Source organism: Podarcis raffonei, chromosome 7, assembly GCF_027172205.1.
Source record: "Podarcis raffonei isolate rPodRaf1 chromosome 7, rPodRaf1.pri, whole genome shotgun sequence".
In the NCBI taxonomy this organism is placed as follows: Eukaryota; Metazoa; Chordata; class Lepidosauria; order Squamata; family Lacertidae; genus Podarcis; species Podarcis raffonei.
This window is the reverse complement of record NC_070608.1, coordinates 3,061,177-3,078,948: the sequence shown is the minus strand read 5'-3', so window position 1 is coordinate 3,078,948 and position 17,772 is coordinate 3,061,177. Positions and strand designations below refer to the sequence as shown.

Genomic DNA, 17,772 nt, shown 5'->3' with positions numbered 1-17,772 from the left:
TCCAAGCGGCAGATAACCAGAGCATGCACTACTCTGGCGAGACCGTCTGCGGGCAGGGAGGGTCTCAGCCCGAGTAACAGATGGAGCTGATAAACAGCTGCCCTGGACACAGAATTGACCTGTGCCTCCAAAAGGACTCTCAGGCTGCGCACCTGGTCCTTCAGGGGCACAGTAACCCCATTCAGGACCAGGGAGTCCCCCACACCCGCCTGCCCCCTGTCCCCCAAGAACAGTACTTCTGTCTTGTCAGGATTCAACCTCAATCTGTTAGCCGCCATCCATCCTCCCACCACCTCCAGGTTCTCACACAAGTAAGTGCTAGTCTCTGCCTTACTGCATTGCAGGGGGTTGGACTAGATGACCCTGGGAGGTCCCTTCCAACTCTACAATTCTGTGGTTCTGGAAATCCTTGTGGGTTCCCCTGGAGGCACCTGGCTGACCCCTCTTGACAGCAGGACTCTGCCAGGAAAGAGGAGCTGCCTACGAGCCTTAGGCAAAGCGTGGAAAGCGCAGCCACGCAAATCACACAGAGGTCAGTCAAATCCAAAGCCCGAGCGCCGCAGAGTTTAATGAATCGCGTGACGACACTTCCGGTTCTCAATCGGCAGAGCCTGAGGCGGGGATGATGGGTGAGTGAGTGCCCGCAACGACCAATCCCGAGTGCCCTGCGTAAGTATGGAAGCATCGGCGGTCTCGTTCGGCGCCGCGCTTTTTGCGCGTCCCCGCATTTCGTAGCCGCGCTCGAGTGGAAACCGGAAGTGTGTGGCCGCACGCATATCTCCTGGAAGGAAAAGAAAGAATGCCGCCGGGCGCGCGGGGCGATGACGTACACGGAAGCGGACGGAGCTGTGGGCCTGGAGGCGGCGCGCAGCAGTGACGTCCGGGGCAGGTAGGCGAGGAATTGCCGGCTGAGGCAGCAGCGGGAAGAGCCGGAAGAGCCGGGGATGGAGGAGAAGGAGCAGCTGAGGCGCCAGATTCGCCTGCTTCAAGGTGAGGGACCCAGGCGTCCGGGGCGGCCCCCCTCACCAGGCCCCTTGTGCCTGAGGGGAGGGGGGCGAGGGGCTTGCTCTATTATTATTATTATTATTATTTATTATTATTATTATTATTTGAATATATATACCGCCCTATACCCAGAGGCCTCAGGGCGGTTCAACTCCTGTCCCTCCCCCAAGGGGCTTACTCTATTATTATTATTATTATTATTATTATTATTATTATTGCATTCTTCTTCAATACGACACATTGATATTATTATCATTGCTTCAACAATAGTATGACAGTGGTACCTCGGGTTACATACGCTTCAGGTTACATACACTTCAGGCTACAGACTCCACTAACCCAGAAATAGTACCTCGGGTTAAGAACTTTGCTTCAGGATGGGAACAGAAATCGTGCTCCGGTGGCACGGCGGCAGCGGGAGGCCCCATTAGCTAAAGTGGTGCTTCAGGTTAAGAACAGTTTCAGGTTAAGAACGGACCTCCAGAACGAATTAAGTTCTTAACCCGAGGTACCACTGTATATCATGTTTCGATATGATAGCAACACTAATGGCAGTTTTAATCACAATATTGTGATTATTATTTACTCAAGGCGGCTTACAGATAAAAAGAAAAACCACTGAAAACATAAAAGCGGGGGGGGGGGAGTTGGGGAACCAGTAACTGAAAAACAGATAGACATTGATGGAATTAAAACTTAATATATAGGTTGGCATCCGTCTTTCTCGGGAGACGGTGGAAGAGAGAGCCCTTGGGGGTGAAGTCAGACAGTTGGAGAGTTGTAGCGCCAGCTGTAGCTGTAGTGACTGATAGGGGAGAGACATGTTTTGTTGCAGATGGGGCAGATGAAGGCATCCGGTTGTGCTGCTGCAGATGCACCAGGGCGTTTCTTCCCTCTCTCTTTTTGGGCTAGCTTTTGGAGGGCGTGGTTGTGGTTAACCAGCACAAGGTTGGGGCAGGTTGGTTTAAATCTATTTGGGTTTGGTTGAAGATGATTTTTTTTGTATTGTAATGGGGCTTCATATGTTCTGTTCGGGTGGGACGGATTATGACTTCTTACAGGCAGGGCTACATCCCGCAGAAACATGCATGATGCCGATCTATGCAGGATATGTCTTGGTTTGGAAATAAAATTGTGTTGCAAATCCTTCATGGTACTGCTGGAGGAATGCTTGAAGGCATAACTGATGGAATCTTTTCCTTCTCTCCTTCTAGGTCTCATCAACAACCATAAAAACATCCATGGGAATACACCAATTGCCCCACCTGCCCCAGCGCCTCAGTGGCAGAATCCCAGGCCGCCTGCCTTTAGCAGCCAGGGTGCGTTCTCTGCTAGATACTCCCAGCAAACCCAGAGAGATTTTCAGCCTCGCCAGAGTGGTCCTAACGCCTGGAGAAAGAAATATTCTCTAGTCAACGTCCCGCCTCGGCCGGCACTTTGTTCTGCAACCAGCGTTTCTGCTAGTGCTTCTCGGACCAGCCTGAGCCACGCAAGCCCTGAGGCAACTGAGTCACAGGCCGTGCTCTCGGGAAGAAGTGTAAGCCTCAGTGCAGACGGCAATATCGTTGTGGGGGTGCAGGCTGGCTCGGCCGCGGCCAGCACTGCTGCCCCAGGATCCCATCTGAGCTCTGCGGAAGCAACAGAAGGCCCAGCTGTGTCTAGAGGATGTGTGAGCAGGACTGCTTGGCCTTCGGGTGCTGGCTCGAAAAAGACTAAAGCACTGAGCGCCTCCACCTTGCCTCACTCGCTGCCTTGCAAGGCCTTTGCTAAGGAGAAGGTTGACATGCCTGCCGAGTGTTGGAAGGGGCCTTCTGTTCAGGGTGCATCGGAATCAGCCCCGGACTTGTGCAGGACTATCAGTGAGAGCGCCGTTACGTTGAAATCTGAGCCTCAGCAACAGCCCCTGACATTGCCTGATCATAAAGCGAGTGGTCTGTTGGTGAGGAAGGAACCAGCACCAGAGGTTCCAGCCCTGCGTAGTTCGCGGCAAACGCCTGCAGTGACGGAGAAGCCCAGCGCGCTGAGGCTTGCTGAGAAGTCTGCTGCTGCTTCAGCTTGGGAAGCTCCTTCAGCTGTTGGGATGAGCCGCTCCAAAGACAAACATTCAGCACCTGCTCTCCATGGAGCTCCTACCTCGCCGGCCTCCATCAAGTCTCCAAAGTTCAGGAGGAACAACTACACGTGGGTGGCGAATCCGAGCAAATCGGCCCGTACTGTGAAAAAATGGGCTGCTCCCAGAGCCTCTGAAAATGCACGCAAGTTTGCTGTGGGTGCAGAGAGAAGTCCCAAGTTACTCCCGAAGGGGGAATTGGGAGCAAAGCAAAAGAAATCCAACCCGCAGTCCAAGCTGGGGATTTCTTCCAGCCTGTACAAGTGGAAGGCCTCCAGTCTCCCGCTGTCTCCGTCTCCATCCACCTCTGCGTTCACGTGGCAGCGTAAGGAATGTGTTGGGCTTGGAGTTTCTCCTTCTGTGGGAGCTGGCGCTTCCCTTCAGACTGTGAGACGTGGGCCTCTTGGTCACGGCAGCCCCAGATCACCCTCTGGGAATAGTGGGTTTTGTAGTTACAAACTGAAGAGCCGGACCAAAATCATCAAGAGGAAGGGAAACGCCTGGTAAGTTATTGGTTGCGTTGGGAGAAATTCCCAAGACTTTCTCCTGGAGCAGGCATGTCCAACAACAGGTGGATCGTGATCTACCGGTGGATCGCGGGATATCTATGGTAGATCGCGGTCGATCGTGTGATGCTTAGTGATCTCCCCCCCTACACAAAAAAGCTCAACAGCTTTGACTGTCAGTAACAATGGGTAGATCACAGCCAGTATTTTTATAATGTGAGTAGATCGCAGTCTCTTGGGAGTTGAACGTGCCTGCCCTATAGTAATGCTTACCACTCCAATGCAGCTGCTGGGGCACATGAAAACACTTGTTTTTGCATTGCAAAGTGTGGAATGAGCTCTGTCAGGGCCTGGGGATGAGAGTTCAGGTGGATTGTATGTTTGGGGCACTAGATGTGTCTGGGTGGGTAAAGCAGCGAGCAAAATCATGACAACTGTGGGATCCACTCTAGCTGGGAAAATGCTTCCCAATTTTTTTCAGCTGATTCTAATTTCTAGCAGTTCATATAGTACCTGGTTATTTTTCCCCCTGGCCTGAAGTCCAGAGTCTTAGGTGCAACTTTCTACAGAAAGAACACTTAAGGGCATGTACCATTTCAGAATGCAGGTATTGGGAGTGCATGAGTGCATTGTTCTTCACATCAGAAACATCCTTCCTATAGAAAGCTAGCATGCCAGGGTGAAGGATTGTAGCCTAAGCTATTCCCTGGTGTGCTAACTGTCCGTGTGCATGGAACATTCAGACAAGTGATTCATCGCCTGTGTGAGGTTTTATGCTGGCTGCCTTCAAATATCTACCCTTAAGTGTATTTTGTAGTTCTTTCTTGTGGTCCCTAGTCCCTAACCCTCTGCTTCCATGTATCCCACCCCCTCCGCGATGTTCTTTGATTCTAGCTTGCAGGGCTAAACATGTAGATCAGATTTTGCACAATTTCTTCCACAAAACCCAAGTAACATTCAGTCTGCTGGTGCAACTATTGCAACTACAGAACATGAGTTTTTGGATTATTGGTCCCCCTGCACCACTTTTTAGTGCAGCGTTGGAAAGATGGGCTGGTACCTGTGATTATTTTACCAGCACCTTTTGGTAATGAACACTATACTGTTGTTGTTTAGTCGTGTCCGACACTTCGTGACCGGAGCACGCCAGGCACTCCTGTCTTCCACTGCCTCCCGCAGTTTGGTCAAACTCATGCTGGTAGCTTCCAGAACACTGTCCCACCATCTCGTCCTCTGTCGTCCCCTTCTCCTTGTGCCCTCCATCTTTCCCAGCATCAGGGTCTTTTCCAGGGAGTCTTCTCTTCTCACAAGGTGGCCAAAGTCTTCAGGATCTGTCCTTCCAGTGAGCACTCAGGGCTGATTTCTTTCAGAATGGAGAGGTTTGATCTTCTTGTAGTCCATGGGACTCTCAAGAGTCTCCTCCAGCACCATAATTCAAAAGCATCGATTCTATACTATACACTATACTACTGAGCAGTATGAATATGCAGAACATATAACTTTCATTGGATTTGCTTTTTGTAAGATGGACCTGGAAGGTGGAGCTATCGGTGGATGAAGCTCCATTCATCTGTGAATGTATTTGAGTCACCTTTCTCTATGAGGCGGCTGGGTTGAATCATTCCTGCAGCTGCCTGGAGCCCTGATCACATAAAAGGGGTTTGGGCTGAGAGCTCCCCCCCCCCATGTGAGAATGCCCTATGAATCTGCTCATGGTTGGAGTGTGATGTGCTTGAGGACTACACCATGGTGACTGCTTTTGTTGTCCTTCCAGCTCCCCGACTGATAAGAGGAGCCCGTCCTTCCCTACTGTGCTTCTGAGAAGCCGCTATTGTCTCAGGAAAAGGAACTCCCCTCGGGGAAGGGGATCGCCCACTGCCCGGAAAGCCGGATCCAAAGGTCTGGTGCAGATTGGCAAGCACAGGCTGCGCCGGCTGCCGGCACCCCGGACCCACCTTTTGGCCAAAGAAGGTAAGAACAAGCTAGGAAATCTGTTTCTTAGTTTACTGTTGTGCTTTTTAATACACCAGCCCCTTGTCCTGGGAACTCCTGTTGGTCTGGTTCGGAGAAGCATGGTGTTGGTTGAGATTCTCTCTCTTGCTTTGGCCAACTCTGCTGGAAGAGTTGGAGACCTGGCTGCGAGACTCCTTTCCCTAACAAAGATTTAAAAACTGGATTGTGGTTGCACATTTTGGTCACGTGTGCTTACGTATATTATGTGTGGTGTAGTGGTTAAGAGCGGTAGACTTGTAATCTGGTGAACCGGGTTCGCGTCTCTGTTCCTCCACATGCAGCTGCTGGGTGACCTTGGGGCATAGCTGTCAACGTTTCCCATTTTTTAAGGGAAATTCCCTTATTCCAAATAGGATTCCTTGCAAGAAAAGGAAAAAGTTGACAGCTATGCCTTGGGCTAGTCACACTTCTTTGAAGTCTCTCAGCCCCACTTACCTCACAGAGTGTTTGTTGTGGGGGAGGAAGGGAAAGGAGAATGTTAGCCGCTTTGAGACTCCTTCGGGTAGTGATAAAGCGGGATTTCAAATCCAAACTCCTCTTCTTCTTCTTCGTCTTCTTCACGTGGCTTGGCCCTTGGCCATGGCCTCTGTGTGAGTTTTTTCCTGGAAAGCTGGCAGTATAAGCCACCGATTTGCTTTTCCAGCCCAACTGTAACTCGCTCCATTTCTTTGACCATTCTGTGCCTTTGGCATGACTTTTGAGCTGACTGGCCTCAAAATGGCAACTAAACATTTCGTTTTGGTGGCTGTGGTCCTGGTTTAAAGAGCCATTTGGCTCCTAGCTTAACATATCTCAGTTTCTAATACCGGCTGGGGGTTGGGGTGCTGTGGGAGGGAATGAATGGAGCTAGATTGCATTTTACTGATTTGCGAACTTCCTAGCTGGTATGGGCAGGATAATGCAATGAAAAAACAGCCGCCTGCTACCTGGTAGTGCTTTGGGTTAGGAGTCCCTCTGGGCCCAGCCAGCCTCTCGAGTGCCAAGTTGGTGTGAAGTAATCATGCACGCTTATTTATAAAAAGTCTGATGAATGCGGGGCATTATTATTTTGTAGATTAAAAAACGCCGAAGCATTGCACACAAATGCCAGGGCACCTTGTTTGCTTGTTAAAGGGTTCTGGAAATTGTTCTGGTGTCTCCAGGATGCTCAGTTCCTCGTATGGAATTAATCCAAGTAAATGTAAAGCGAAGCCTAACATCCTTGAGCAATTCGAGGTAGTTATGCACTCTTTAATGTGTTTGGCAAAGTTAAGAAAACTTTAAAAACCTAGTGTAGTTTTGCTTTTAGGAAGAAGCGACTGCGTTTTGTAGCGCATCACACTTTATCGTTCATTTTCTCGCTGCTGTCACTCCACCTGTATACATGTTGATTTATCAGCAACTAAGTACACTAAAGAGGCAGGCTCTTAACCAGGGAGTATTTTGGGAAGTGTCATCCTGGAATTTCTTGGCAACTGGGTGGTTTTTGTAGCTGTTTCTTGAGGGTTGGCCAAGTGCGGAACACTTGTAATCTTCTGGCAGTTTCACAGTTCTGAAAAGAGTCTGCTGCACCGGTAACTATTATGTGTGACTTCTTTTCAAGAATAAACTTCCCACACTCCTTTCCTCCATACTTTTGAGTCTTTGACTTGTGGACATGTGTGACTCTAAACATCTGTGAGTCAGTTGAATTGAACTCAGGGAGACTTACTTCTGAGCAGGCTCACATAGGATCCGGCTGTCACAAAGAATTTTGGAATCGGTCCTGACTGCTCCCTAACCCAATGAGCTGCTGGCTTCATTCAGACCAGTGGCTCCCAACTTTTTGGGTATGGCAATCCACAAGTCCAAATCTACATGAATTTCAGACCTTAGTTCAGGGATCAGCAAACTTTTTCAGCAGAGGGCCAGTCCACTGTCCCTCAGACCTTGTGGGGGGCCGGACTATATTTTTTGGGGGGGAGGGGGAATGAATGAATTCCTATGCCCCACAAATAACCCAGAGATGCATTTTAAATAAAAGCACACATTCTACTCATGTAAAAACATGCTGATTGCTGGACCATCTGCGAGCCGGATTTAGAAGGCGATTGGGCTGGATCCGGCCCCCCGGGCCTTAGTTTGCCTACCCATGCCTTAGTTCAGGGGTCAGCAACCTTTTTCAGCAGGGGGCCGGTCCACCGTCCCTCAGACCATGTGGGGGGCTGGACTGTATTTTTTTGGGGGAAATGAATGAATTCCTATGTCCCACAAATAACCCAGAGATGCATTTTAAATAAAAGCACACATTCTACCCATATAAAAACACCAGGCAGCCCCCCCCAAATAACCCAGAGATGCATTTTAAATAAAAGGACACATTCTACTCATGTAAAAACACCAGGCAGCCCCCCCAAATAACCCAGAGATGCGTTTTAAATAAAAGGACACATTCTACTCATGTAAAAACATGCTGATTCCCAGACCATCCGCGGGCCGGATTGAGAAGGCGATTGGGCTGGATCTGGCCCCTGGGCCTTAGGTTGCCTACTCCTGCCTTAGTTCTTCTCTGCTGCCAACAAGCAGTTCTCAAGGGTTGAAATGTAAGGTTCGAACCTTTCCTATGTTCAGCTGTGAATGTCAGCACACCATTAAAATATGCCAACGAAACAAAAATCTGCAAGAGGTATTAATCACAACCGTTAGGGATTGCAAGAAATAATTATTTTGGGGTTTGCTTATAACCCATGGCCCACCTGCACAGGCTTCACGACCCACAGGGTGGGAAGCACTCATTCCGATGCTTGTGTATTGGGTTATTAAACCAATATATGATTGGGACCTTTGCCTGTGCATGCAACCCTGTCACTACTCTGTTTGCAAAAAGAGTAACTCAAATCAGAAAGTGAAAGATATGCACTTGGGACTCTCCTTGGGATACAAGCTTAACATGAGCCAACAGTGTGATGCAGCAGCAAAAAAAGCGAATGCTCTTCTGGTCTGCATGAACAGAAGTCTAGTGTCCAGATCAAGGGAAATAACAGTACCACTCTATTCTGCCTTGGTCAGACCACACCTGGAATACTGTGTCCAGTTCTGGGCACCACAATCTAAGAAGGATGTTGACAAGCTGGAACATGTGCAGAGGAGGGCAACCAAGGTGATCAAGGGCCTAGAAGCCAAGCCTGATGAGGAACGGTTGAAGGAACTGGGTATGTTTAGCTCAGAAGGGAGGAGATATGATAGATACCTTCAAATATTTAAAGGGCTGTTCCATGGAAGATGGAGCAAGCTTCTTTTCTCCTGCTCCGGATGGTAGGACTCGAACCAATGTCTTCGAGCTCCAAGAAAGGAGGTTGTGGATTCTCTTTCCTTGGAGGTTTTAAGCAGAGGTTGGATGGCCATCTGTCATGGAAGCTTTAGCTGAGATTCCTGCATTGCAGGGGGTTGGACTAGATGACCCTTGGATCCCTCTACAATTCCATGATTCTCCAGGATCCTCCTTTTGGAAGGCTCTTTTCAGTTGTGGCACCCCTTTTGCACAAAGCTCTACTCAGTGAAGTCCTTCTGGGTCCTTCATTGACATATTTTCAGCATCTGGTAAAAACTTACCTTTCCCCTCATTACTATGTTGTTTTATGTATTTACCACATTTTTCTGTGTATAAGTCTAGGTTTCCCCCCCAAAAAATAATGTCCAAAATTAGGGGGCATCTTATACACGGATAGTGTCTACCCCCATTTTCTTAAATCTGAGTCCCCCCAAAATAGGGGGCGTCTTATACTTGGGGGCGTCTTATAGACGGAAAAATATGGTATATTAGAATGTATTTTTGCTTATGCTTATAAATATTTTGCAAGTTGCTTGGGGACGTTTTTGTCTAGCAAGTCACTTAATCTCAGATTATTATCACGCCATAGTTTTCTTTTTTATGGTCCCAAACAGGAAGCCTTGGTTGCCAGCACTGGAACAAATCAGGATATCAAACCAACTTTAAGCTGTAGTTTAATATCACAAATTCTTCCCTAACTGGTCCCCACAGCTTTTTTGCTTTGGACGAAATGGGAACAAACCAAAATGTTGTATGGCCTCTGTGTATGTGCAAGTTGTTTGCCAGACCTTTGTGTTGATAAATTCAGTGTGTTGAAGGGGAATTTATGGTGGCTTCAAGAGTGTGCAAAACTGTGGGTTGCTTTGGGCAAAATGGGTGATCAGTGGAGCTCCATTTCACGTTTCACACTGTCTTCATGGATGCGGATGCAAGCCAGCTTCTGGTCCAGGCCATCCCAAACCTCTGGTGTAACATGGTGTGAACCAATTCATTGAGCCTTCATCTGGGCTTGGGTATGACTTTTGGGGCAGCGGGAGGCTGGCATGATCTGGCTTCTGTGAATTGCCTTCTGTCTTTTCGGGCGGTTGGCCCAGTGGCGGGTGTCCAATAGCAGGATAGACTATCAACAGCAATATATTTTGCTATTTTAGAGGGGGCAGAAGCCCACCTCCCCACCCCTGCTTGGAGTTGCAGAACGGTTTGTCGAGGTGGATTCTTAACAGATTATTATCCTTCAGTGCTGTGGTCAGGCTGCATTCTGGACCGACTTAGATGATAACTGTTCAGGTCTCCGACGAATCGGAGATCTTGCTCTTCATGCTTGCAAATTGCAAATGGGGCATGTGCTCTAAGGAGGTCTGAAATTGCCTGGAAACCTATGCTCAAGATCCAGCATCCTTATAAGACGCTTTTATGCCTCTCCCGATATGCCCCACGGAGGACCTGAAGGTCCATAAATAGCAGCACCCTAGAGGTCCCGGGCCCTAAGGAAGTCAGATTAGCCTCAACCAGAGCCAGGGCCTTTTCAACACTGGCCCCGGCCTGGTGGAATGCTCTGTCTCATGAGACCAGGGCCCTGCAGGATCTGATTTCTTTTCTGCAGGGCTTTTAAGACAGAGTTGTTCCGCCTGGCCTTTGGCTTGGAATCAACTTGATCCCCTCCTCCTCTTTCTTTTCCCTTTCTCCTTCTATGTTGGAACTCCTATTTGGGGACTTCCCTGGCTTTTTTCTGGGCTATTTAGGACCAGTCTGGATAGTTGGCCTTGGTGAAGACTTGACGTTTTCATCCCCAAAAAAGTTTTTGAGTTTCTGCTGAAATGAGGCTGCATTTTAATGTTGTATTTTAATCTTGTTTTTTAAGTTGTATTTCGATCAATTGTTTTATATCGGGTGCTAGCTGCCCTGAGCCTGGTCTTGGCTGGGGAGGGCGGGGTATAAATAAAATTCATTATTATTATTATTGTTATTATTATTATTATTATTATACGTTACTCTTGTTTGTATACACAAGAGTCACATCTGGAGTGGCACACAAACCTCGAGGCAGACCATTTATTGGGGCAGCTTGCCTGGCTGATGTAGGGCCTCATCCTGCCTGGTGCTTGGTGCTGGAGGGGAGGGGGCACTGCTGCTGGCAGCCGAGGGTCTGGGCCCCTGGGGGAGTCTTGTTCCTTAATGAAACAAGTGGGCAGCGGCGTGGAGGGGGGTCATGTTCGAGCGGCCGGGCGTTGTGAACCTTTCCTCACCCCAGTAAAATCAATGCTGTGACGTTCCCCCTGCTTCTCCGATCGCTCGCGTCGACTCTGCTGACATCTGCTGGAGCTTTGGGTGTTCAGTACAAGACCCGGGAGTGATTCTTTTGAGGGTTTATAAAGCAAACACCTTGGCGCGGTGCTGCCGCCGCCTCTGTCTCCCAACTTTCTCTCTCTAGCGTCGCCTGCTAGCAAAGGCTCCCTTGCTTGTGCATGCAGGCAACTGCTTGCGGTGTTTTCCAGAGGGTGCCCGTGGGGCTGTGACCCCCCTGCGTGATTGGTGCCCGTCCAGACTCTTTGACTGACAGCCACAGAGTCGGGACAGGACCGTCCTCATTCCGGCAAGGGCTCACGTGACGCCTCCTCCCCTCTGACCTGTAGAGGGCAGTCTTGCCCCTTGCATTCTCCCTCGTCCACCTTTTTCTGGTAATTGATTGCCTAATTTCCTCTTTATGTGAAAGAAAGCAGATATCAAGTAATTTGCAGCAATAACCTGCTAATGCTGGGCCAGTATCAAAACTCCCATGTTCATTTCAAGTGGCAGATAAAACACTAATATATAATTATCCTTGCAAATTGGATTGTTTTAAATAACCAAAAGACTATGGCCAGGAGAAAACTATCCCATTTCCCTTGAGTTAGTATTGCGGCATAATTGCTGCGTTCAATCAATTTCCTTGGCATTAGAAATTCCATCACAATCAACATTAAGCTATATTCATTGTGATGGCTAAGAGCCGGGCCATTTCTCCTCTTTTCCTTAACTGGCAAAATTAATCAGGGAAAAGATTTTAAACATTTACCCGTGCGAAAGAGGTCAGCTCTGCCACTATATTGCTCAGCAGATAAGGGGGCTAATAAAAAGAAAATTGAATTACTAATGATCGCCAGGAACCGAGTATATAAAACCTGGCAATCGCCCGCTTCAGGAGAAAAGGAGAATCAATTTTCTTCGGACAAGGTGTGCTCATTTTTTATTTTGGCGCATATTATCAGCGATTTAATTTGAAAGCGCATAAACAGGAGGAAACAGTTAGGAAATAATGAGCCCGAAGGTGTAAAGTGCTACAGGATATATGCTGTACACAATTTATTTGGCACAACAGATAATCACTTTAATTGAATTCAAAACTGCATTGTTCAGCAGTGTGGCCTGCCTCTCTTTGCCCGTGGGGAATTGCAGAATATTACAAAGGTGCCAGAAGAGCTGTGTGTTTTTCTGTGTGTCCCTCCTTTGTAATGTCCCCCGCAAGGCACAACGGACGTGCCTTCGTTCATGCGTGGAAGGATGCAGGCTGTTGATAGTGTAATATTTAAAAGCCAATAGAAGTCTCCTTGGCTTCCAGAGCACTTGGTGCCAGGGAACTGCAAAATACCCAGCTTCTGCCTTGATGGATAACTTTTGCACATGGAAGGATCCGTGCGGAGCAGGGAGTTGGCTTTCCGTCCCAGCTCTCTACGCTCCTACCGTCCTGCGCATCTCCAGTAGCTCTGCGTGAGAACTGCAGGTCATCCTTCCTGCTTTCCAACTCAGTCGCATTGCTAAATCCAATATCCGGATATTGTGTCAGAGCTTTGAGGAGCCCAGGTTATTTTCCAACTTGCCACTGGGCCGTCTGATTGGGAACTCGTATGACAGGGCGGTCGCGATTTTGGTAACTGGTTCTGTGAGCTTTCCCTCTCCCAGTCAAACTCAGATGCCTACGACCTGGTGCACTAGAATCCCAAACAAACAATGCTCCCGATTTCAGCTGAACCAGCGGTAATTTAAACGTTTTTCTGTTCCTCCCCTTAGACTGCACAGACAGACTAGGTGGTTGTGTGCCTCCCCTTCTGCTAAGTGTACACATGCACTTAAAAATACAGTGATACAGCACGTATGCAGTTTTTTTCTGCCTTGCACTAAAGCCTCATGATGTCCCAGTTGAGAACCGCAGGTTCAGGGAGCCTGTGTGAAGGGAGCAGAACTGAAAGTGCCAAATGGCATTTGAGTGGATGGGCATGTGAAGCCCATAATTTGGGATGCTTAAGAGTTCCAAAAAAATGGATAAGCATAGAATCTCGTGTTTGGGGAATCAGACAGATCCACGATTCCTTTGCTGCAGGGACATGTCCTTTGGAAAGGGGAAATATGAAGGTGCAAGCCAGCAGGAACATACAAGATACAGACAGTGGAAGTTTGCCGGAGCGCAGCTGCAAGTTGCATGTCGTGCCTTCGATTCCGTGGGGCTGGCGGAGGAGACGACGGATTGTGCTCCGCCTGTGTCATGCTATTGTTAATTTCACAAGTATCCCTCCCCCCTCCCAGCCCTTTCAAGATCTGCAGTAAATGAGGATTGCTTAGGTTAATTACAGTTTCATGCTCAAGTTTCTAATGACGGAAGATGAGGGAGTGAAAACGCTGAGATTGCCGAGATAATATCTTGAAACAACGAGAATCCCGAGCTTGCTGTTGGGAGTGCGTCTGTGCAAAACGAAGATGTTATTTTCCTGTGCGTGGCTGGCTAATCGGTCTCAAACAGAAATGGGAAAGCGAGTCTCAATTCCATACTGAGTATATTAAAAGATGTTCACGGTGGGGGTTTATTTGGCCTCATTTTCAGAATTTCACTTCTGACCTACGGTTGTCTTGACCTGATTCTGCAAAGGCTTTTCACCTGCAAACTTTCATGGCTAGCCTTCGTGGAGCAAGGAAGTGTTGCTCATTTTTTTCTGGTAGGATTCCCATTGCATTGATGCAGACAGAGAGAATCCGCCTGCGAAAAATTTTGCTGGATCAAAAATCTCAGGGTGTCAGTTCAGTGCACATAATAACAATTATTATAAATAATGGTAATAATAATTTATTTATTACCTGCCCTTCACCCTAAGGTCCCAGGGGAGGCTACAGCATTGAAAACAATTTAAAATAACCAAATGTGGATGTTGCTTGAGTTAGCAGGGCATTATTTTCAGTGGGATGCTCCTCTCACATTCTGGTTCAATTAGTCATAGGTAAATATGATTTTTTTGTGCATGGCTAAAGCTAGATCAGCCCCCCCCCCCTTTGGCAGCTGCCAAAAATTGCAGTTGCCGTACATAAAACATTCTAGTGTTATGCAAACATAACTGGGATCTATTTTTTAATATAAAAAACAGCAACAAGATGCAAATATTCATTTAAAAATATATATATTAGGCATTTGTATGGCAGCCTAGAATCAAGTTCCCAAGGAGGTTGGCAGAAAGAAGGAAAGCAAATTAAAATACATACAATAACATCCTCGTGTGTGAGAGAGGCTGAGGCATTTAAATATGGCTGTGTGGTTAGACTTACTTATTTTGGTTTGTTTTTAAAACCTTTATTTTTCTTTGTGCTTGTTGACCTTGTTCTCCAGGTAGAATCATAGAACTGTTGAGTTGGAAGGAACCTTCCAGTCCAACCCCCTGGAATGAAGGAATCTTTTGCCCAATGTGGGGCTCAAACCCGCGACCTGGAGATTAAGTGAGCTATCCCAGGCCTGAAATTCAGGGGAGCTGCTGCCAGCCAGTCTAGACAGTACTGGGCCAGTGGTCCTACTCAGTGTAAAGCAGTGTCTATGCTTATTCTCCACCTTTCCGTCCGTTATGGGAAAGTCTGTTGTATCGGGTGCAACATTTGGCTTAGTATCGCACATGTCTCTATTCTTAGCGGCCTCTTTTTAGCCCTGCCTGGATACCTTCTGGCTGCCCCGTGGAGTTTGCTAACCCACCGCCATGCTGCCCTCGGAAAAGTGGAACTCCTGAAATCGCTACCAGCCGTGGCTCTCAGAAACAGGTTGCCTTTGCTTAGAGATCATTGCGCTCTTCCCGGAGGAGCGATGCTGTGAGGGAGCTGCTTGGACCCCCTTGCTTTTCAAAGCTGCGAAAGTTCACATACTTGGCCACGATCCCCAGCCGCTGCCTCTTACGTCAGCCTGCTGGGGTGACAGTGTTGGGTTTCCTTGGCACTTTACGGGGGACCGTTCCAGCGTGCTTGAGAGGCTCTTTCGGAAGGATGTTTTCGGAAAACTCTGCTAAGGGATCCTTTTGCCTCCTCCCTTCCCCGGGTTCTGGGCAATTCCCAAATACCGGGTGTGTTTTGCCTTCTATTTTAAACATCTAAATTAACTTGATTTTAAATCACGTTTTCCTCTTCTTTGCTTCTGTTGCTCTTCCATAAATCTCTTGGTGGCGTTTGTCCTCCTAGCGGTGCAGCGACAAAACGGCTAGCACGTTTGCAAAGCTAAGTGGATGGTCTCAAATTCGTGGGCCATGATTCCTGCATTGAAGTGGGTTGGACTAGATGACTTTGGGGGCCCCTTCCAACTCTACAGTTCTGTGATTCTGTTTTCTACACCTTGGCCGGCTTTCTGCACCAGGCGACCCTTGTCACTCCAGTCTGCATATTTGTGTTTTCACGGCAATGCCATTGTCCTGCCTGTTCTCTCCCTCCGGACTACCTTCAACAAATGCCCTTTCCAGCATCTCTGAACAGTCAAGTGTCTTTTGAAGAACCTGGAGTGGCTTCAGTTTGGGATGGGTGGGTACAGATGCCAGTCCCCACCTTCTCACTGTGGAGTATCATAGAATCATAGAGTTGGAAGAGACCACAAGGGCCATCGAGTCCAACCCCCTGCCAAGCAGGAAACACCATCAGAGCACTCCTGACATATGGTTGTCAAGCCTCTGCTTAAAGACCTCCAAAGTAGGAGACTCCACCACACTCCTTGGCAGCAAATTCCACTGTCGAACAGCTCTTACTGTCAGGAAGTTCTTCCTAATGTTTAGGTGGAATCTTCTTTCCTGCAGTTTGGATCCATTGCTCCGTGTCCGCTTCTCTGGAGCAGCAGAAAACAACCTTTCTCCCTCCTCTATGTGACATCCTTTTATATATTTGAACATGGCTATCATATCACCCCTTAACCTCCTCTTCTCCAGGCTAAACATGCCCAGCTCCCTTAGCCGTTCCTCATAAGGCATCATTTCCAGACCTTTGACCATTTTGGTTGCCCTCCTCTGGACACGTTCCAGTTTGTCAGTGTCCTTCTTGAACTGTGGTGCCCAGAACTGGACACAGTACTCCAGGTGAGGTCTGACCAGAGCAGAATACAGTGGCACTATTACTTCCCTTGATCTAGATGCTATACTCCTATTGATGCAGCCCAGAATTGCATTGGCTTTTTTAGCTGCCGCGTCACACTGTTGGCTCATGTCAAGTTTGTGGTCAACCAAGACTCCTAGATCCTTTTCACATGTACTGCTCTCAAGCCAGGTGTCACCCGTCTTGTATTTGTGCCTCTCATTTTTTTTGCCCAAGTGCAATACTTTACATTTTTCCCTGTTAAAATTCATCTTGTTTGTTTTGGCCCAGTTCTCCAATCTGTCAATCTCCTCTTCCCGTTTCATTATTTCGTAGTTTCCATCAGGTCAACAGCTTTCCATGGCATTGTGATTAAACTGAGCAGAGAGCTCCTCCTTTTGAACCCCAACTTTGCTTACATGCAAGGTTCCCATACGATTTGCAGCATTGTGCATTTTTGCTGCCTTTCAGCTTTAACAAAGACCCCTAAGGTGGTTTGCAATAAAATAAAATTGAATGCTGTCCAACTCTGCAATTCTGTGCTTCTATGGCTGTAGAATTAAAGCAAATAACCAAAATGGCTAAAATTACAACAATTAAAAGCCTAAAGGATTAAAAATATTGTTGAGGCCTGCCTAAAATTCATCCGAGATGGGGCCTGTCTGACCTCCTGTGGGAAAGAGTTTCATAACCAGCGACTGGGCTTCTACACATTCCCACCCACTTAAAGTAGAAGTGGTCTCTGGAGTGAGAGCCAGCATTCTGGGTCCTGGTGTTTTTACAGAGAGGCTCAAAAGATAAGTTGCAAGCTGCTATCCAAAAGCATAGAAGCAGCAAGGGCTGTGACTGTTGCTTCCTGCAACAGTAATAATTATTACTTTTGATAATAGTAAAAAAAAAAAAGTTATTAATTGTTGCGATGCAAAAGTCCAAAGCGGTATATGAATATTTCGTGCTGGGTTCTCACTCTGTTGTCTCCTGTTTCTCCCAGCAACTCTGCACAATTTTCTGCCACCCCCTCTACATTAACCCTTTCCCTCCTGTCCCTCTTTATGCCAACTGGATTCTGGGGGGAAATATTCTGCAGGATCCTCAGAAGTTGTGTGGGATCAAAACACATACGTCCGGAGTTTATTCCAGTTTCAGAACTTAAGATAATTGCATGTTTTGGGTCTGATTTTTGGTGTGGACGATTCAAGACTCCTTCTGCAGGGATGTGACCTGGATCAGGGAACAGAATTCAGCAAGAGAAAAGTTTTGTGCAAGTTCGTCTCTTGACGTCCGATTTGCAGTTTGGTGATACAGTGGTACCTTGGGTTAAGTACTTAATTCGTCCCGGAGGTCCTTTCTTAACCTGAAACTGTTCTTAACCTGAAGCACCACTTTAACTAATGGGGCCTCCTGCTGCTGCTGCGCCGCCAGAGCACGAATTCTGTTCTCATCCTGAAGCAAAGTTCTTAACCTGAAGCACTATTTCTGGGTTAGCAGAGTCTGTAGACTGAAGCGTATGTAACCCG

The 17,772-nt window shown here is 47.7% G+C and overlaps 1 protein-coding gene across 1 annotated transcript in view; it reads left to right on the top strand.

Annotated features, from left to right (window-relative positions):
• The first annotated feature begins 811 nt into the window (after positions 1-811).
• The window catches only part of ZC3H3 (zinc finger CCCH-type containing 3), a 274,215-nt gene continuing 257,254 nt past the window's right edge, over positions 812-17,772 (top strand). The window contains exons 1-3 of the mRNA XM_053395133.1: positions 812-990; positions 2,220-3,618; positions 5,396-5,592. Coding sequence (XP_053251108.1) covers positions 945-990; positions 2,220-3,618; positions 5,396-5,592 — 1,642 coding nt within the window. The 5' untranslated portion in view covers positions 812-944. The remainder of the gene's footprint in view (positions 991-2,219; positions 3,619-5,395; positions 5,593-17,772) is intronic.